Here is a 21,845-nt window from a genome sequence, read left to right as displayed (position 1 = left end):
CCCAAATATGTTGAGGCTAAGATATCTAGATTAAGCCAACAGGACATTCTAAATGGGCCCTGTTCACATACCGTCTTTAAGAGTTAATTACCAAAAACTCTGCCAATTTCCCAGTCCCCAAAACGTCTATGCCACCTGGCGTACATGAAGAACTAGTCCCACCTCGTGGATGAGGAGAGACCAGTGGCAGATCACACTGTCACTGGTCTGCCCGGCACAGGCAGTGAGGGGAGGGGGGCCATGGCCTCACATGTAAAAGAGCACCACCCACATTACTCTTGGTAAACCTAGAGGGCATGCACTTCAACCTCCGTTTCACCCCTCGAGTCTCCTGTTTTGCTAGAATCAGCTACCACTATGATTACCTCCACCCACCTCATTTCACACAAGGTTACTATGCTCCTCATTTCACACAAGGTTACTATGCTCCCAGCAGCACCTTCCACAGGGACTTTGGCTAGACCATCCCAGGGATCAGTCATGAGACCCTTATGGGATTCCTTCTGCCACTTCATGGCCAAAGCACCCTCAAGGAATCCTGCTCCTACTCGATCTTCCCCCAAGCCATGAGCCCACTGAGAGTTGTCTCTCACCCGAGCCAGCCTGGGGAGACAGAGACTTGCAAACATTGATGAGGTAGTGCTCGGTGGCTCCAGTACTCGTGACGGCTTCCCAGTTGTCGCTGTACCTTGCCAGGGATGAGAGGTCGAAGGTGTTGCCAGCCTCATCTCTGTAGGGAGGAAAACACTGTGGTTAGGCTCAGGCTCACTTGTTACAGAGTCCATCCAGAAAGTCTCGCTATTAAGGTGTGGTTTGTGCCTGGCATCCTGGGCCTCAACTCTCACCCAGGGGCAGAACTTCAGACTGGACCCCCATCCCTCCACCCCCGACCTGCTGGCAGATTCAGAACCCAAGTTCAGGAAACTTCAAGACTTGGTTCAGCAAAATCAGGTATTAATCCAAAAAAGAGCAAAGACTGGGCCTGAAAAGTAAGCACTCCCCCTGCTTGGGCCAGTGAGAGGACAAGAGCAAACAGTGGGCTACAGGGAGTGCTTGCGGCATGGAGCACCTTCGGGAGCAGCCACCTGCTACTGAACCCTGACAAGACCACAGCCACTGAGATAAAGATGAACTGGTGTGGGCAGGTCTGCTCAGGCTGAAGTTTACTCACTACACAAATCCCACATACAAGTGTTACTGACAGCCAACCCCATACCAGGTGCCGCGTTAAATGGGGAGCAAGATGCACACTCTGTCCCCAGGGAGCACCAGGTCCGGGTGAAGACAGGCACGATCACAGATGCTACTTCACAAGGTCTCAGCCAGAAGAGGAGAAACGGAAAGCATTCATTCATTCAAAAACTACGTGCTAAACTGAGGGTATTGTATTGAACCAAATATACAAATCTCTTATGAAATTTACAGAAATTACCAGAATAAAAACACCATAAACAGGATACAAATTTTTTAAAGTAACCAATATGTCAGAGTGTGATTAAAGCTAAGGAGGAAAAAAGGCAGGCAAGGGAGATATGAAATCTAGGGCGAGGTGGTGGGGGGAGGTGGAGATTTTAGATGGTGTGGTCAGAGAACACCTTACCGACAAGGTGACCTCATTTCACACGTTCTTACATCCCCACGAATTTATTAGAATATGCATAGCAAACTTCCATTTTAACTGATCATTCATTTCAACTTCATTAACTCTTTTTAAAATGGAGCATAAAGAAATCTAGTAGGAAAAGCTTTATGGACAAAAAAACATAAAAATAAAGACTCTGTACAATCTCAAAAAGTGGAAGACAGTCTCAAATAGCAGTAAGAGAATGGCTAAGTCAATTAGGCTATCTACTCGGGAGGATCGTTCAAGCTCACTGGAAATGAGAAAGGAATTTGTTTCACATGAAAACGCTCACAAAGTGTTAGGTAGGAAAAGTAATGTCACTTAACACAGATCCCTGAACATACACTTTTCCATTCGTTACTAAAACTTTAAAAAAATTCTACTTTACCTAAACGAAAGGAGAGAATACAACAAAATAGAGCGGGAAAGAAGGAAAACCTGGAAATGACTACACATCCCCCCAGGACTAGATGCTGTAATGCTCTGATCCACGCTTTTCAGGGTTTTCACACAGCAGAAGTGAGAGCATATCCCTTAACCATTCAGAACCACAGACAAAACCTCCAGGGATAGGACGCAGGATGTGTTTTGTGATAGTTCCAAGGACAACTCGGAATGTCTGCTGACATTCACACAAGCAAAGACCTCTACTTCCCTCAGGAGCTGCCGGCCACCTGATTCTGGGAGCCACAGGTGAAAGAGATCAAAAGAACCACTGACAGCCCCTGAGAACCTGCAGTTGGGGGGTCCCCTCCCCCACACTGTCACCAGCACCCCAGCCCCTCATCCTCTCTACACCTGCCTTCACAGTGGTGTCCTCAAACACAAGCAGCGTGCAAGGTGGAGCGGAGGCCAGGTGACATCCTGGTCACTCTACCCGCCTTATATCCATGAATCATGCAAAGTTTTCTGTTCCAAGTGCAATCACCTCCTTGTATGCATCTTAACACAAAAAAAATCACCAAAATCCAACATTGGGTAGGATCCAGGAGGTAACCTCGTCCAACCGCTCACTTGAATATGAAGAAATGAAGGCTTAGAGACCACCTAAGCTAACATCCTGTCCCCCAACTGTTAATCATTAGAGCAAAACCTTGCCACGTTCCTCTGGCTGTCCAAAGGACTCAAAAGACGTGTGTACTTACTTGAATGAGCACTCAGTCAGGTCAAAAGGTGCACAGGCATACTGTGTTCGCCACTCAAACAGGTAGGAGCAATCAGAAGTCTCCCTGAGGAACACCGGCTGGAGGAGGTAACAGAGACAAGTCAGACGGGAAACTTCAGCTGGTTTTACTACACCTTAGATCTTAGCAATGAAAATAGTAAAGGATGGTTCTGTTCATGAAAATCCAAATTGACCAAGGTTTCAACATAGCTTCTGTAACTACTACATTTACACTTTACCTAAACAGAGAATTTTGAAACTCCAGAGCAGAGAGGGCTTATAAAGCCAAAAGCAGCAGGAGTGCTGAAACAGCTCCTGAGCACACTCACCCTCTGGGTGCTACGGTCACAGTAGAAGAAGATGGTCGTGGAGCGCTGGTACACCTTATGGCAGGTGTCCCCTCCGGTGTAGTTCATTTTCAACAAGCCATTTTCGTATGTCAGCTTCTGAGTGAGGAGACCTGTTCAGAAAGAACCCGATTAATAAAAGGATTGGTACCGCCATGCTTATCCTAACAGACATGTCACATCATGTACCCTGAATAAATAGCTGAAGATCAAGTATGCCTGGCCCCCAGGGCATTGGAGCCTGCTCCCTGACCCACTGTGCTGCAGGATGAATAAAACCAGGCCTCCTCTTGCCCAAGGTCACAATGTTACAGACTAACATGAAATAACGTAACTAAGAGCAGCCACATCTCAGCCTCATCACCTAGGAGGACTGCCCGTAGGGGCTGCCCACACACTCATCACATCAGCTACTTCTGTTTAAAAGTTCTTAAACTTAGAGGTGCCGGGGTGGCTTGGTCAAGTGTCCAACCCTTGGTTTCAGCTCAGGTCCTGATCTCAGCGTCATGGGATCGAGCCCTGGGCTCACGCAGAGTCTGCTTGAGACCCTCTCCCTCTGCCCCTCCCCTCCTTGTGCACACTCTGTCTCTTAAGTAGTTCTTAACTGTAGTATCAGTCACCCAACTGCTGAGTTAGCATGATGACCAACAGCCTGTCCTCTGTCCTGTACATTCATCGCCAAACCCTATACTAAATATGCCTCCCCTCTGACTTGACTCTAGAAAGTACTACCCCAGAACACCCATTACTGGCTACTTCAGTGTGCCCTGGGTTGCAATAAACAATCAGTACCTGGAATTGCCAAGTAAGAACAGAATAAGCTCTAATGACACCTGTTGGTATGCATTCAGCTTAAGAAAATCAAGTGAAAATCAGAAACATCAGAAGTATTTCACCAGAACATAGCTTTCTTTCTACTCTAGAAAGATGTCATCCTTCAGCATAGCACCATAATACGTAATTCCATTCTGGGACAAGAGCAGAAGAAAAACCTACGGTACCTGCCACTTTGTGAAATCCCAGGGGTCCCCGCTTCTCCTGACATGACGAGATCACCTTGGACTTGTCATCAGTGGGGCAGACATCTGAGGACAGCTTGCCACAGACCCGGAAGTAATAGGTGTATTCGCCAGCACTCACAATGGTGTCATTAACAGCCAGCGGCTTCAGGTCATACAGGTTGCCATGCCTTGGGTCCTTCACTTCACAGTTGTCTCCTTCAAGAACACACAGGAAGTGAAGTGCAACTGCAATCCTACCTGCACTCACTCTCTGGGGCAAAAAGTCTTCCAATATTTAGTCAGGTGAGTACTGCCTTAAAATAAGCATTAAATGTCATTTCTACATTCTCTCATTGTGTCTGTACACATAATTCAGATTGCCTAACAAATAGCTTTCTAATAGCTGAGGTCACGGGGTGAAGATCCACTTAACCAAACAAAACCCCAAATTAAGATTCTCAAATGTGAGAAGCCAATAGCCTATCATCACTCCAGGCATGTGTGGAGAATGTCCTGGGCAAGGTTAGCAGTGCAGTGGAGTGAAAACACAAGGATAAGAAATTATCCCTCTGCTAATCAGCATCTCATCATCATGCACGTGGCCATTACTATGGGGTCTTGCAGCTAGGATGCTGTCTGGAACATATGCTACTTAATCCACAGCTATGGGTGGGCTAGGCCCAAGGTCTTACCTTCCACTCTGATGACAGGACAGGCTTCCACCGTTCTCCAGACAAACACATACTCACAATCATCCCGAAGCTGAAATGTTGGTGATCCCTACGACGGAAACCAACAACTTATGTTTTTATCTTTAAAAAATAAAATAAAAAAGATAGCTACAATCAATATCCAACTTTCAACCTCCACAATATAAACATACAGCACGTACTAAACATGTAAAACCTTGACGAAAATCATATGTTCTAGGCAAATATTACTAGAGGCCTAAAACCCATGAAAACACAGGCAGGTTTGAACTCTGAGAGACTGAGACACTGAAAGGAAGCGGGAAACGGAAGCCCCACAGGCAGGACACTTGCGTGTCATCAGCTCACGCACCGAAGTCTGTGCGCATTCAAGCGTGATCCTGGTGGAGAAGCGCTGGTTCCCGCACTTGTCACCGTTGACATAGACAAGACTCAGGGACCCATTCTCTGCAGCCTGGGGGCTGATCTGCACCACGCCCAGGTTCCAGCCATTGTCTTCTGTCACCAGGCAGGACCCCACTGCACTGCCTGCAAGAGCCAGGAGTTCATCCGGGGCAGGGGGACAAGAAAAAGGCAAATGGAACTCAAGACAAATGCTCTCAACTCACCGTGGCATCCAGGAATATAAGGGAGGGGATTGCAAACACTCAGATAGAAAGTTCTCTTTCTTCCATCAACCGAAGTGTCCACAGCCGTCCAGGGCTTCCGGACTCTGCTTAAGCCACTCAGGTCATACTCGTTTCCAGCAACATCTGAAATATATGGAAACACTCCAGCTACCCCTGCCTTCCCGTTAGCCTTACAGCACCACCCTCACCGTGCCTGAAGACTCACAATTCACAAACTCGACATTCGTTACTAAGCAATTAGGAGAGCCACAGCAGCTAGAAGGCTTTCCCTACAGATGCATACACTAGCTCTGCCCCCTGGATGCTGCCCTTTGCAATGAAGCACCACTGATGTGGAGGTACAGGGCCACCTGCAGAGCACAAGGCATCCTGGAGACACTGTTCAGCATCCAAGGTGTGCCTTATAGAGCTTTGAAGACTTTCTTTAAGGTCCTCAAATAAGATCTGATAGTATTTCCTCCCCCTGAGAATTTTCTTCTGTTCTTAAGTAGCTTCTGATTCCAAAATATAGATTAAAATCCTTAATTCTGGGACACCTGGGTGGTTCAGTGGTTGAGCATCTGCCTTTGGCTCAGGTCGTGATCCCAGGGTCCTGGAATTGAGTTCCGCATCGGCCTCCCTGCAGGGAGCCTGCTTCTCCCTCTGCCTATGTCTCTCTCTCTCTCTCTCTCATGAATAAAATCTAAAAAAAAAAAATCTTAATTCTATATCCTGATTCTCTTCAAGAAAAATATCTGAAGGATCTAAAAAGCACATAAAAATATGCTGCCTATAAAACAAAGCACACTGCAGACCACCACACATTCACACATGTGCATCTATACCCTTACACACAGGGCCTCGACCAGCCTCCTAAACCCAGCCCTCTCAGGCTTACCTGTGACCTGGCAATCCACTGGAGAAGGGACACAAGCCAGTGCAGTCTCAAACTCAAAGAAAGTGTTCCAAATTCCCAGGCCAGAGTCAATGTCCTGATGCAGGAATTTGATGGTTCCTGGGTAAACATCATCGTTGCAAACAAAGCGGATGATAAAGGCATAAGAGTTCCCTGGGGAGAAAGGAGGCCAAGCTTGAAGAAACAGAGCAGCAATCACAGCTCAGCCCAGAGCAGCAGCTCCCCTGGGAACTAATCTCCCAGCCATCCTTTAAGACGACATCACAGCACTGGGTTTGTTTCAAGGGGCCTGACGTGAGCTGCAGAGCGGTCACCCACACCATAATGACCCACACAACAACAGGTGTACAGGGTGAGCCTAACACCCTCCACCCTGATACCCCAGAAAACAAACACAGCATCCATTTCTCAACCCAAACGGGAGCTGACGTCGCTGGTTTATTGGACAATACTAAGTTCCTAGCACACGTGGGAGTGAAAGAAACAGAAGAAACCCTCACCCACCCCACTCTGGGAGCTCACGTCCCCATCCAGGGGCCCCAATACCAAGCGCATGCCATAAAGTCAAGGGCACACAAGATGGCAAGACGTGTAAGGAAAGAAGCTGCAGTAGACCCAGGCAGGCGACACCCCACAGGGCTGAGGGTTTTGAAGGAGGTGGCCATCTGAGCCAACAGCTGAGGAAAGGGAAGAAAGGGACCATAGGGCCATCCTGAGGTTAAGAGCACTATGGGCAGAGGAAAGAGCAAGGACAAAGGCTCAGGAGGGGAGGGCGCACAAGGGAGCGTGAGGGAGCCCTGACGGTTTCCAGAGCAGGACAGAGTGAGGAGTGGGATGCCGTCCCTCCGGCCACTGTGACTGTGCCAGCTTCTACACCAGGTGCATGTGGCTGGGAGTGACATGATCTAACACTTAAAATACCACTCTGTGGGGATCCCTGGCTGGCGCAGTGGTTTGGCGCCTGCCTTTGGCCCAGGGCGCGATCCTGGGGACCCGGGGTCGAGTCCCACATCGGGCTCCCGGTGCATGGAGCCTGCTTCTCCCTCTGCCTATGTCTCTGCCTCTCTCTCTCTCTCTGTGTGTGTGACTGTCATAAATTAAAAAAAAAAAAAAAAAAAAACCTCTGTGTTGAACACAGAATACTGGGAGGGTGAAGGGGACTAAGGACACAAGCAGGCAGACCGCCAAAGGGCTCCCGCAGCCAGGGGGCCCAAGTCGCAGTGCCAAGGACCCACAGCAGTCCACAGAAGCAGCAGGTAACAGCATCATCCCTGTTCAGTTTAGGAGGGAGGAGACTGAAGCAAAGAGACTTGCTTCAGTCTCGGAGGTCACACAGCTTCATGTCATCGGACCACCAAGGGGCCCGATGCTGGGAGACTGGGGGACAGGGCAGGCAGCAGGAGAGCCAACAGCACAACCCCCCTAGTTACAGGAGCGCATGTCAGGGGCCTGGCCGAGCCACAGGACAATTCTGGAGTGCGGTGCTGTGGCCCGGAGGCAGGAGGGCAGTGACAGGACTGCACCATTGCTTACAGTGCACACGCAGAAGGTTCCTAGACAAGTCAGAGCCCCCAGGATGCTCATTAGCTGCAAAACAACATGGTCCTGAGCTCACCTGTTGAAGGGGAGAGAGGCCCTTTGTAGGTCAGAGTTATAAAGCCCTCAGTGGACAGCTGGAGGGTTTTCTCGAGTCCAACCAGCCTTTTGGGTTTCAGGTTCTTTAGATCCTCTGTCTGAAATTCCGCCTCACAGCCAGAGGCCGGTTTTCCATCGAGGGTCCCACAGACCGGCATCGTGCCACACACGTTAAACTGCAGGCCAGACAGCAAGAGCCGTACATGTTAACTCAGACCACATAACTCGCCACAAACAAGAGCCCTAGGAACTTAAACCCTGCCAGACTAACTAGTTTGCATTCAGGTTACCAACTTACATGTTCAGTAAAATTCTAAATAGTACATAATGCAACATTTAAGTCCAAATGGCAATGTCCATACACTGCTTCTAAGGAAAAATAAACAGGTTTATTTATACAGCCCTGTACCTCTAAATGCAAGAGATACATTGCATATAACGACACACCATCTCTAACAGAAGAAATAAGATGTCGATATCACTCTGTCATGAAAATGAAGTTAAATACACTCTGTGGTATGAAGACACAGAGAAGACTTCTCTACATCTGTTAAATGATCATGGACAGTGTGTACGTAGTCAAGATTTACATACAGAAAGTGCTTTTCTTAAAGACCAATTTCCGACTAAGGAAATGGCCAGTTAGGATGATACTGCACACAGGTGCTCAGCAGCCGAGTGGATTGTGTGCACGAGGCCTGGGGATGAAATTCTGGGACAGGCTCCCTTTCCTTCTTTCACAGACATGCCCATAAATTAACAACAGAGCTGAGAGAAGCCTGGGCTTGCTCTGCCATGTTGTGGGCACTGGCCATCCTGGCCGCCCACATCTGCAGGCCCCTCCAATTGGAGGTGTCCAGGAGCCCCCAGAGAGGTCTCACTCGCTAGGCAGCTTCAGCAGCACGAGGAGGCCACTGGGTGTATCCAAGGGCAAGTGAGCCCAGCAGGACTAGGTGACGAGGGTACAAAGCCAGGCAGTCAGCTGGTGGGTGGTGGTGTGCTCAGTAGACAGCTCGTCTGGCGGCACACTGGCCATGCCACACCCAGGAGACCAGACACATCTGCCATCTCCCAACACCTCTGCTAGTGTGCCTGAGGCAGAGCCTGTCTGACCTGCTTCTAGCATGTTCTGTGTAAGAGCATCTTCCAGCATGTTTTCTAGTGCACCAACACTTTGTCTGCCTCTCACTCTTACATGTGGCCACATACGCTCTCACCTATTTTAAACCAAACTCCGTAGAAGCAATCTGGGGGCTGAGGGTGGGTGGATGACCAGCCACTGTGCCACTGAGGGACAAATCCCGTTTGGGTGTTCTCCTGGGCTATGGAACGAGCCATATGCTCTTCCGCATGAGGTGTACCTACAAAGTTCCCCTCGGTATCAAGTTTACATAAGACAGTCTTATCCCAACTTCCTTTTCTCAAAGGTTATTCTCTCCTTCCGTCAAGGCTATTGATGAAGGAAGTGGTGTCGGAAGATTCTAGAACACAGCCACCCAGGTCGTTGCCCTTTTATAGGATAACATAAGTACCATTTCCTTCCGACTAGTGGTTCGCAGACTCCAGCAGACAACAGAATCACCCGGGGCCTGGTTAAAACAACCTGAAGGACCCACCCCACAGAATTTGTTCTTCTAACAAATTCCAGGTGACACCAATGCTGCTGGCCTAGGACCACTGCTCTAGACACGCAGCAACAGATCAGGAATAATGGATTTTCGGAAGAATGGCACCCTCACACATCTGCAGTACAGCAGGATGGGAGTGCGTTTTATCTCCGTTTCCCCTTAAATTTGGATTCTTTCTTCTCTTTCCAGTTGAGAGCTGCCACCACAGTGCCCTGGGCCATTTCTAAAGACACCTGCCACCAGCTGCACCAGCTGCAGGTAACTCCAGTGCACTCTCTCCTGGTTTCAAAGCAAACTGGAAATTCATCACAGAATTCTTACCACAAAAGTCTTCCCAATGCCTGAGACCACATATCCTTGGGAACTGTTCAGTGGGTTAAGATCAAACACAAAGCCACTGTTTGGGTCCCTGATAGAACAGGCCTGCAAGAGCAATGGGGGGAAAGAGACATGTTCAATCCAATTCCACAGGAGCTCAGCAAATACACAGCACCTCCACAGCCTACATGTATGGACCTCACAAAACATGCGCCTCTCATGGACTTCAAACCCCTATCAGAAGAGCAGCCCTCTGTGTACTCACCAGCCCCTTCAGACATGGCCCCTGCTGTCTACCCAAGTGTGATACTGGGCTTAGAAATATTAAACTTACCTGAAAGCTCTTAGGGCTACAATTTTTACCTGAGTAAGACCACCAAAGCTGACCCCCGAAGGAAAAGTTAGGTTGACTCATATGCAGAATATAAGAAATAGTGCAAAGGACCAAAAAGGAAGAAGGGGAAACTGAGCGTGAAAAATTCAGAGAGGAAGATAAACCATGGGAAACACTTAACTCTCAGAAACAAACTGATGGTTGCTGGAGAGGAGATGGGTGAGGGGATAGAGTAACTGGGTGACGGGCATTAAGGAGGGCACATGATGTGATGAGCACTGGCTGTTACACACAACTAATGAATTAATGAATTCTACATCTGAAACTAATGGTGGCAAATATGTTGGCAAATTGAATTTAAATGAAAAAAAATTAAGTGGAAGCAACCCATAAATAATTTTTAAAAAACAAAAACAAAAAACTCAAAGTTGGTTTAAGTGTTCTGTTTTCTGTCTCATTCATTAGAGGTAACGATAATGGGAGGCACAAGGGATTTCACCGCCCCTCCTCTTCTAGGAGACATCATAAACCTTCCCCTTCCCCATGTCTGTTTTCTGAGCACTCTGCCAGGTGCAGGGAAAGGAGCAGCAGCCCCAACCCCAGAAACTAGGAATGCAGACAGAGTGTGGACCCCTGTCATCCCCACCTTCCCCAGGCTCCACAAGCCCAGGACCCTGGCAGAGACCTTTCCATTCGGTGAGTCTGGGCTCTGCTGTCAAAGCGGAGATTTTAAAAGGGGAGGGAGCAAAGTAAGTCCCACCATAAAGAAAACACGCAGGGCTGTGAATCCACAAGTCTCCCTTTGGAGTCAGAAAACACATCACAGAGTCATTTGCTGCTACGCTCTACAGGAGAGGGCTCACCCAAGGGCAAGAATACATGCCAAGGCCAAAGAGTAGGACGAGCCAGGACGGCACGAGGCACATACAAGAAATGGTCATAATAAATGTGGGATCCAAGTTTTAAAACCTTGAATGTACTGAAACAGATGGGCTAGATCCTACAGATGACGGGGCACCAATACATTTTAGGTGTTAGGGTAATGTATTAACCACTTGCATCTCTGCAGTGGTGGTGAACCCCCAGAGCCCACTGGGATGCCACTGCAATGTCAAAGGGACAGGGGAATGGAGAAGGTAGGAATTTGCAGTCACTGGGCAGCAAAGCTGAGGGCCTGATTTTCGGGCAAGCACCTGGGAGCTGGGGTCAGGAAGTGCGATGCAGGATGATTCCCAGAGGCCTGCTGTCAATGTGTAGGAAAAGGTGATGCCAATAACAGATGGAAGCACAAGGGGAGGTGTGAGTGCAGAGCGGTGACACCTGGGTAGGAATATCCAGAGGCAGCTTGGGGAGATGCCCCGGGACAGCACACGTACCTGGTCTGTGTCCGTCATTATCTGGATAGGACAGGCGGCTTCTGTATTCCACAGGAAACTGACCACACACTCCCAACTGAGGGAAAATATGGGGTGGGTATTCTGAAAAATTAAACCCCGGGTGACAGTCAATATGATAAGACTGAGCTCAATCTCACCAAGACAATACTGGCATCGTGTCTAAAAACAGCCAACTCTACTGAATGTTTAAGAACGCATCTGTGACAGGCTAGCTGCCTCATGTACACTACCAAATTACAATGTAATGTCCTCAGTATTCCTACTAAAGGGATGGTATGTCTCAGGCTTGGGTGTCAAGGAATTCACCTGAGGTCACATGGTTGTAAACAGGAGAACTGGGATCCAAATCTGGGTTTGTGTTTAGTCCAGGCTTTTGAAAAACACTCTACACCAAGAGTATAGGGCATAAGAAACCACACAGCAGACTAGAGTGTGCATGATGTCCTGTGTAAGCTCAAAACTGGGGAACTGCCCCGTGGCGTTAGAGACCAGCATGAGGGTGGAGAAGGGACTGGAAGGAGCAACGGGAGCCTCCTGGGATGCTGCTCTAGGTAGGGTCTGACTGCACAGCTCTGCTCACTGTGTCAACTTACACTCTGTACACTCTTCTGGGTGTGTACCTGTAAGAAACCCCCAGACGTGTGCCACACCATGTTCTATGCAAGGCCTGCCCACTGCAGGTGACAGCCGCTTCCACCAAGAGATCTCATTGCTCCATGAAGTTTTGTTAGCATTTCTCAACGGAGACTCCCAATGACCCCTGGGAACCAGGGTCTGTACTCATCCACTGGGTGTACGCAGACGAGAACACAGGGGCGCAAGAGAGTCTGGACACCCGCCCAGGCTCACAAGATGAGGATGTGCTGGCCACCTGATGGTAAGCCCACACTATGCCCACTGAGTGCCCTCTCAGCCTCGGCATCTCTCACAGTCAAACAGAAACACATCCTTCCCTTCTGCCCCACAGTGCACTTGTGAAAAGGAGCTGCTCTAGGCATGGAAGTTCTGTGGCCTGCTGAATTCTGTGGACAGACTTCTGTTCACAGTGTCTGCATGCACAGCACATGGCCGGCCCTATAAGGCACTCAGAGATAGTCACCACATGAAGCTGCTCTGAAAGCCAACATACACTGTCCACATAAGTAAGGTGTCCCGGGAAGGCTGAAAAACTAAGGATCCCAGAAAGCCTCCTGGAACAGTCCACTATCTCCACGGCAACAAGAAACTAGAGTGGGAAAGGGGGCAAGGCTCTAAGGAGGGGACATGGACATGCCCAGAGGACAGTAAGGGTGGGGCTGAGCAGCCGGGAGTTCTTCCCGAGGCTGAGAAGACAACAGCAAACCCACCCCAGGCTAATCAAGGAGTGGGTTTACTGTTCAGTCATGGAACACCTTTCCTGCACAACACGGGCCCATGCTCATCCAGCTAGTAATTTCATCCCCTTATCAGAGACCCTTTCTTTACCTCCAAAAAATGATCTCTTGGAAAAAATCATGTGTTGGTAAATGACAGACAACTTGGGATCTTGAAGGCAACTGGGACATGTGTGACAAAGTCCCCAGAAGGCTAGCACTGCCTACTTCGGCTCTTTGTCTCAGTGAAGCTACAGGAAGCTGTAACAGACCCTTAAAATGTGTACCTGACTGTCCTCAATAATTTAATAATAAACCTGAATTTCATTATCTCCACTCTGTATTCACCTTAGAGTGTAGTAATTATTCAAAAACCACACGATCCAGGGCAGCCCAGGTGGCTCAGCAGTTTAAGGGCCTGCCTTCAGCCCAGGGTCTAATCCTGGAGACCCAGGATCGAGTCCCATGTCGGGCTCCCTGCATGGAGCCTGCTTTTCCCTCTGCCTGTGTCTCTGCCTCTCTCTCTGTGTCTATCATGAATAAATAAAATCTTAAAAAATTAAAAAAAAAAAAAAAAAACACGATCCAGATATAAATGTGAAACTCTCAGTGAAAAAGCAAGTGGACTTGGGAGAGCCAAGTTCTGGGCACGAGTGCCAGGGACAGTGCACGACACCGTGAGGGATCTTAATACCACTGAACTATATACCTAAAAAATGGCTTAAATGATACTTTTGTTATATATATTTCTACCAACTTCGTTTTTTTTAAGAAAGCAGTTGGGATGGTCTCATAATGACCCCAAAGCACTTTTATCTGGAGATTCCTCTTCTGCTTTGCCCTGACTGAGAAACTTATGGCCAAAAGCAATCTCTGTTCCTTTCTCTATGTTCTGGCCTTAATCTTTTATGCTTGATCTGCCCACGTGTTACACACGTAGCCCTCATTGCTCGCCTATGGCCCTGTGTGGCACTGGGCCCAGGCTTCCTTACCTACAAACATCAGGGGTTCGGGCCAATCTGTCCTAAGACCATTGTGCTTGTCGGGATCCTCCATCACCAGCTGACAAGAACTAAGGGACAGGATAGGGTCCATACCACCCAGACGGAAAATGCCACCCCACCTCCCCCCAGACTCATTCGTCTCTATAACAGACACACTGACTGGTGCTCAGCCACAAAGACCTCGATGGCATCAAGGTCACAGGCAGCATGTGCCTTACCATGCTGCCCCTGGAACAGACAAGATGGATCCTCGTGGTGTAGGTAGTCAGCTTCCCATCACTGGTGGTGCACTCAGAGCCATTCACATACTCTAATAGGAGGCTGCCGCTGTCTTCCACAGTAGGGCCTGTCTTTGTGACCCCCAAGTTACTGATTGATGCTACCTCAGAAAAGGAACCCTGCAAACAGATGTGTCTGTTAGATTTTCCCACCGAGGAGAAAACAAGACTTCTTCATTACTGATATATTTTGATTCTTGTTATTCAGCAACAGCACTTGCAGTCCACAAAGTCATCACAAACAATGACCCATCATCCCAGGGGAAATATGTCCCTATACATACACTATCCCATAGAGATGATGACCTTAAATCCTGAGAACAACGCATGCTGGCAGATTCTATTTTCTTTACTTTACCATAAGGGAAAGGAGGTTCAGATGTGGTAAGTAACTTGCTGGAGGCCGCCCTGCCAATGGGCATCCAAGACAGGCCTCACCCCCTGTGCACCTGGCCCTGAACCAAGAACCTCTGGCGCTCCTCCACCCTGCCCCATGAATAAATAATGACCATTCCATGGTCATCTCGGGAGAAGAACCCTCAGAAGGCAGAGCTTTGTCTGGCTCCACCTTCTCTGGGAACGTGCACTTTGGGGCCATTCTACACACATCCACATATGAATCATAGCACTGCAGGTTTTGATTTTGGGGCCACAGATCAGTGCTGACAAGTAAGTGATTCTCAAACACAGAACCAGTGGATATAAGGATTGACTCTGAAATCCTCACTCCAACAAAGAGCGCACACAAGTCTGTGCACGTGTAAATGCAGCAAGGAATGTAATTCTTAACCACCAGAGTGCGCTCGTCAGCTTCCTTAAGATACCTCCAAGCTGGAAAAAAATGCGCCAGCAAAAGTACATTCCCGACATGCTATTTTTAAAGAAGCACACATACATCTTATTTTAAGATTCACTGTGTACGAGGAACACAGGGAAACGTACCAAAGTTCCGGCAGTAACTGCATTCGATCGATGATGAGGTGCAGCCCAGCACTCCGAGTAAAAGCTAATGCTTGGATCTACTCTCCCAAGCTCCCTCCCCACTAACAAGCCAGAAGCAAGAGCCTCTGGAAGCGAAAACTATTCTTTATACATGTCTACTGGTCTGAAAGATGCTTTTGAACGCAGGCTAGATGTGCCATCAGGAGCTTCGTCTCCCCTGTGCTGTGATCAGAGGTCACCAGCACCAAAGCATCTCATGAAGTCCTAAATCTGAACAATGACTCGAGCATGATCACATCTGTGGGGGGCCCCCACTCTTGCTCAGAGGGCTTCGCCTCAGCAGCCAGGCCTACTCTGATCTGGAAGTCCCAAAATAACTGCCTCCACCCACTGAGTCATATGCTCCGGGAGGGGGAGGGCGAAGGCGAGACTCACCTGATCATTTTTGTATTTCATCTGGCACACCGACGCGTACCGATCACAGCCCGGCACGGGGTTCAGAGGTCGACACACATTTATGTAGTATTTCCTCCACGTGCTGTGCTCGCCTGCATTGTCCATGGCATACCAGTTTCCTCCTCGACCACCTTCAGATTTTGCTAGACTAGAATTTGAAAGCAAATGCATACTCTTAATTTTAACAGACTTCAATCTGACAGTTCATGTCTAAGTAGTTAAGGACATTCAGAATGAAACACACACTACCAATTAAACTATGGAATGTGGCTCACTGTGACTCACAATACCCATGAACATCTCAACCTTCACTACCCTCAGTACTCAGTGGATCCTGCATGGGCCCACTCCCCCACATCTCTGTACTGACAGTCCTTGTTTTACACAATGAGCTGAAGTCTGACACTCTGCTGTGGCAAAGAGCAGTGGGTGTCACAAAGGCTATCACCAGACTATTCTTAGAATTTACTCTGCTTAAAACTCCCCATCTGCTTCTGCACCCCCAGAACTTGACTCTCCATTTTCAACTCAGTTATGTGCTCACCTAAGCTAATTATCACTACACTGGACTAGGGTCAGGGCCAGGGCCAAGGAAGGCGGACTCTGGTCTCACCTGGAGAGATCATACTGCTCCAGTGTGGAGGGATCGGTCACCACACATTCCAGGGGCTCCTCTGGGCAAGCGTAACTGGTGTACCATCGGAAGTTGTAGGTAGAGTTATCTTCCTCCTAATCACATGACACAGAGAGGAACAGGCGGGGTGGCAAAGACAAAGGGGAATGTTATACCAAGCCAGCATTTAAAAAATGATGGGCAATTTCTGTAAATGAGAACTATAAGAAAGTAAATCTACTTTGCTCATCTACGTGTGTCTTATTAAAATGAATATACCCCAGTAATAAATGAAGATGGAAATCTAGTCTCAGTTAAGTACCATTAGGATGATTTTTTGATGCAAGCTGCATAGACAAAACCAACAGGGTGGTCGGCTACCATTAAGGTGTATGGCCCACTGAATAACCAGTTCAGATGAACAGTGAGTGCCCTAGGTACCCAGGCAAATCTAAAAGGATTAATTAAAATCACAGCAGATGATGATTTGGCCAGGAAACCAGACTAATCATAGCTCTGCTTTCTAAAATAAGGGCCGGGACAGGCTCCTGCGTAAGTCTCGGGGAGCCAGAGAAGTTGATGGTTTCTCCCCAGGAAAGACCACAGATCACACCTCAGCTCTGGTCAGAACCTCATCTCACTCCAGAAAAGTCACAAGCTGTGTTCCACCCACTGTTTTCTTCCCCCCTGTCCTCACGAGACTGATGTTCTCTCACTCTCGGCTCTCATCAGTGATGGAAGCCCACACATGTGCACACGGCTCACAGTTCCTACCTGATATTCAGGGTGACCGACTCCAGCCTCTCGGTCACAAAGGAAGGTGATCAGTGTAGCTCTTGGTGTGTGCTTCTCATTATTGTAAGGCGTGCCATCCTTATAGTTCAACTGGATCATCCCATCATAATATGACAGCTTTGCATTACTCACTCCCAAGTTCCAAGGCTTTCCATCACTAAAACAAGCAAACAAATGTCTCTCAGAAAAGACGGCAAGGCCAGAAACCCTGTGATGCTGTAACCCAGAAGCAGAAGGAAGGGCCGCCGAGCAGTGGGGTGGGGACAATGTCCAGGATCACCAGGGTCTGCAGTAGAGTAGAAGGGCAGGCTGACCCCTCAACTCCAGGACCCAAGGCCACGCTGAGCATGGCTGGTTTAAGGTACGACCATCTCACCTGAACTATTACTACACTGAACAGAGAAACATGTGCGTTTCTAACAACTAAGAAATGCAAACTACCCAGAAGCAAGGTATTATGTAAATTCTAAGGGTGCAGTCTGCTCCTCTTCCAGGGAATTAGACTCTTAGCATCCTCTTTTTAAGCCAGGTCTTCTTTGTGTTTACTGCTCCTTGAAAAGCAATGATGTCAGTAGAGAACACACCTATTCCAGAATAAAATATTTGTCAGTATGAGATACCTAAGGGAAGCCCATAACTAAAAAAGAGTTACTTGCCTTTTTGCTATTTGACAGGCTCCAGAGTCCTTCTGACAGAAGCTCACAGACACCGCACCACAAACATTTATGTAAAAATCATACTTCTCTGTATCAACTTTATATGCACCATTTTTCTTTGTGAGGGGTGACAAATCAAAAGAAAACCCTAAGAGTAAAAACAATGCCAATATGTAAGGTCAGTTGGATCACAGGCAAGAAGGGTGGCCCCAAGCTCGCAGTTTCAGAGAGAGAAAAGTCTTCTGAGGAACTGGCCAATGGCGAGGAGCCATAAAGTGGCAGGAAAGATGCTTTTCCCTTCAGGCCTCCAGAACTGCACTTATTGACATTTCCCTGAAAATGGATTCACCACCACCATTCCCATTTGTGTTAACCTAAAAACCCTGTTCAAAGAGCCTAAACTGCTGGGTGAATAAACAACCAGTAAGTTCAAAGCTAGATGACCTTCTTGAAAAGTCTAAGGTAGGGTTTCTAGGCCATTAACTTATACAAAAAGCCCTTTCAAACACGATTTCCTTGTGATCCTCACATTCTGCATTTGGCACACCTACCTCCACCATGCATTTAAGAGGTACGTTTCTCATTATCTCAACCTCAAATGTCAGACTTTCAAATTTTTGGTGAAACAGCATTAATATAATTCTGAAGCAGGTTATGTCTAAAACTCATAGAAAATATTAAAGGGGAGAAAAACAAAAAACCCTAAAGAGTTCCAGGTGGCACCACACCAACAAGGTGCCATGCAGACACACACCTGCCTGGGAATCAAAGACCGTGCAGTTCTCGCCCTCTGTCTTAGACAGCACGCAGGCGGCAGCTGTATGCCACTCAAACTCATAGAAGCAGCCACTGTCCCCAGAGGTCCTCAACACCGGAGCACTTTCCAGATCACCTGTCAACGAAGAAGAAAAATGTATCACTAATCGTTCCTAAACTAAAAATAGTCCCATGAATACTGTGATTCCACTGACATGAGGTTCTGAGAGTAATCAAACCTGCAGAGGCAGAAAGAAGGGTGGTTGCCAGGGGCTGGGGCGGGGTGAGGAGTCAGTGTTCAATAAGGACAGTGTCTGTCTGAGAAGCTGGAAAAGTTCTGGAGACGGATGGTGGTGATTGTCCTTAAGGCCACCGAACTGGACATCTTAACAAGGTTAAAATGTTGGATTTCGTGTTCTGTGCATTTTACTAGAGTTCCTTAAAATTGGCAATTTTTGCCTTACATATATTTTACAATTCAAAAAACACTCAAAAACAAAAAATAGTCCTAGCCCTTGACCTTATCCCACAGCTGGGCATTTTTCCAAAAAAAATATTTCAACAGGAGGGGGAGAGGGGATCTGTAACAGCACAATCACCAGCACTGGAAACATGCTACTAATCCAACAATAGGGAAAACATTTAAAAATAGTAAGACCAAGCCATTAGCAACAAGGAAGTCCCTAAAAATTATTAATATAACTGCGAAACAGAAAAGTATTCACAAAATGCCATGTTTTGAGGAACACTGAAAAAAATGTATGAATATATATATAGATTTTGACTGTAAAAACAAAGTAAACCTATAAATAAAGGTAAACGAAGAAGAGCATTGTGTTTAAAGGGTGAGATCACGGACAACATTTTTCAAGCACTTACGATTTTCCCCCTTTGGAGGAAGTTAAGCAGCCGGCACGGCCACTCGGTATCAGTCCCCAGGAAGAGGAAGCCGCGCGGAGACTCATAACTCATTTGGAAAATTGCAACACGACTCTCTCGACACCATATGGTTTCTTCATTTCTGGACTGGTTTGGGGTGGGGGGTGGGGGCTCGAATCCCACAGACCACCACTGAAGGTTCTAGAACCTACATGGTGTGGCACGACCCCTTCCTACCTCCCACTCCTGGCAGCAGCCCGTGAGAAACAGAAATGAAGCATGCGGGCTCGGCTAGGGCAAAAACCACTACCCCATGTAGCCTCTTCCCTTTTTCAAAACGGCTCACCTGGCTTGCAGACAAGTGTTATGTTACTCGTTATCTTCTTGTGGCCACAGTCACTACCATCTGAATATGAGAGCTGAAGATTCCCTCTCTCCTTTGTAGGAGGAGAAATAAATTTGCCTAGATTTTTAAATCCATTTTTATCTGCGGAAAGAAAGGGGGAAAAACAGAAGACACGATTAAAAGTGATGATGACACAGGAGAAGAGGTAGGAACATATCAGCAGGACCCAGCAAGGGTGCTGCGGCCCCATCCCCAGCCTGCCTGGCCTGGCCCCGTGGTTGGTGGGTTTTCTTGAGGGATGGGTTTGGCGGGCAGTGGCTGCCACTCTAGACACCACGGCCACGTCCAGCCTCAATGAGACAGCACAGTGATAATCAACAACGTCCTGTTCCATGGGCACGAGGTCAACAGCAAGCCATCCCATGGAGTAACATTGTTCCCCTGGTTTCTGGGTCTCCGCTCCCCTGAGACACAGGGTCTTTTGAAAGCACAGCCAAGAGGCTAGAGTTTGTCCAGGACCAAAGCAGAAACTAATTGAACTTGTTCAGCAAGCCAGGCAGGTGACTGCTTCTCTCTTGGTTCAGCTGACTTTTACTATCAAGCACTGACACTCTGTCCCAAGTCCTGCTTACACAGATGCATGGGCATGCCTGGACCTGCTTCAAAAGACACATCACCAATTCTGAATGCCAGGGTAATTCCTAAAACCCAGCCTAGGTGCACAATTCTGTATCTAATATTTGTAAACATCCTAATTACTCTCACTGCCCCTCGTTTTCCAGGTGAGTCTTACGTGGCAGACAAGTAACGTGTGAAACATGTGACTGAGCAGTTTCTGCCAAGAAAGCCACAGGACCAACAGAGTTATAGCTACAGGCACCCCAGGGGTACAAGTATTCTAGGAAGAGTTAAGTGAGATGCCACTTGCCTAAAGCCGTAATTTGTTAACAGTTACAGGCAGTAGAGCTGTTAAAACCCAAAATCAGTTTTATACAAGGTACTGGCAACATTGTTCTTCAAGTTACAAAGTGAAAAGATACTCAACTTCCAGCCTGATTCCTTCTGCTCCCAGTTATGGCATTACCTACCGTCAGGAGTCTCTGGCCAGCTTTATGACAACGACATGCTACAGTTTCTAGAGCTACATTTACCTACATTTGAGTCATCAACTTTTTTTTCCTCCCCATCCCATATCTGCTGAACTCAGAGGAGATTTACATAAACCACAGGAAGACTTTCTCATTTGCTCCAAACTGGATGCAGCCGAGTTCTGCATGCCTTCAGGAAAACCACCACCGGGATCCCTGCTCTGGGCACAACTCACCAACGGAGCACACAGCCGCATCTTCAGGGCAGCCTTTGGCCTGGCCTTCCTGCAACACTCTGTGGCAGATATTAATGAAGTAGTGCTTCTTTCCTATTTCCTCCTCACTGCCATCCACGGCTTCCCAATTCTGTTCCCGTTCTGTAATTAAAAAACAACAAAAAACACTTCTCTTAGCCAAAGGCAGTGATTATTTGTCCATGAGTCACACCATCAATGGTGATTACACCCAAGGAAAAGGTCCCAAGCTCAGCAAGCATGTAGTCCGTAAGCCTCAGGCACTCACGTTTCTGGATGTAGACATACCAGAGACACAGACTCACCAAAATCTTAAGGTTTCTCCTTTCATGTGGTAGAAACAAAGCATGTCAATACCTCCTCAGAAGAGCAGGCTTCACAGGGGAATAGGGACACAGAATCCCACAGCAAAGTTTTCCTAAGCACTGAAGTGTGAAATCAGAGATGCAAAAGCAAATCAGGATGGTAGCCCTTGGCCTGGAAGCAGCAGGGTGATACACCATCAGTAACGCACCCTCCTCCGACCACCAGGGAGGTTAAGGACATCTGCCACCACTTACACACTGGCAGAATGGATGCAGGGCATGCTTTGTTTCTGGAAGATAAGACACATTGGCCCCTAAGCCCCTACAGCTTGTGATCCAGTAATATATTAACAGGATCAAAACTCCACAGGATGGGAAGGGAATGCATGCAAGCACTAAGAGCAGGACCACCAATCACAGGTGTCCCAGACACCATGG

At 47.8% G+C, this 21,845-nt stretch overlaps 1 protein-coding gene across 1 annotated transcript in view; it reads right to left on the bottom strand.

Moving 5' to 3' along the window:
* The window catches only part of IGF2R (insulin like growth factor 2 receptor), a 99,701-nt gene that overhangs the window by 25,009 nt on the left and 52,847 nt on the right, over window positions 1-21,845 (bottom strand). Inside the window, 19 exon segments of the mRNA NM_001122602.1 lie at window positions 594-730; window positions 2,770-2,867; window positions 3,119-3,249; window positions 4,138-4,353; window positions 4,830-4,917; window positions 5,200-5,375; window positions 5,456-5,599; window positions 6,354-6,524; window positions 7,987-8,182; window positions 9,956-10,057; window positions 11,663-11,764; window positions 14,258-14,437; window positions 15,695-15,863; window positions 16,329-16,444; window positions 17,103-17,280; window positions 17,780-17,927; window positions 18,534-18,671; window positions 19,761-19,901; window positions 21,085-21,225. Coding sequence (NP_001116074.1) covers window positions 594-730; window positions 2,770-2,867; window positions 3,119-3,249; window positions 4,138-4,353; window positions 4,830-4,917; window positions 5,200-5,375; window positions 5,456-5,599; window positions 6,354-6,524; window positions 7,987-8,182; window positions 9,956-10,057; window positions 11,663-11,764; window positions 14,258-14,437; window positions 15,695-15,863; window positions 16,329-16,444; window positions 17,103-17,280; window positions 17,780-17,927; window positions 18,534-18,671; window positions 19,761-19,901; window positions 21,085-21,225 — 2,772 coding nt within the window.

This window comes from Canis lupus, chromosome 1 (assembly GCF_011100685.1).
Source record: "Canis lupus familiaris isolate Mischka breed German Shepherd chromosome 1, alternate assembly UU_Cfam_GSD_1.0, whole genome shotgun sequence".
NCBI classification, from domain to species: domain Eukaryota; kingdom Metazoa; phylum Chordata; class Mammalia; order Carnivora; family Canidae; genus Canis; species Canis lupus.
This window is presented reverse-complemented; position numbering and strand designations above follow the sequence as displayed.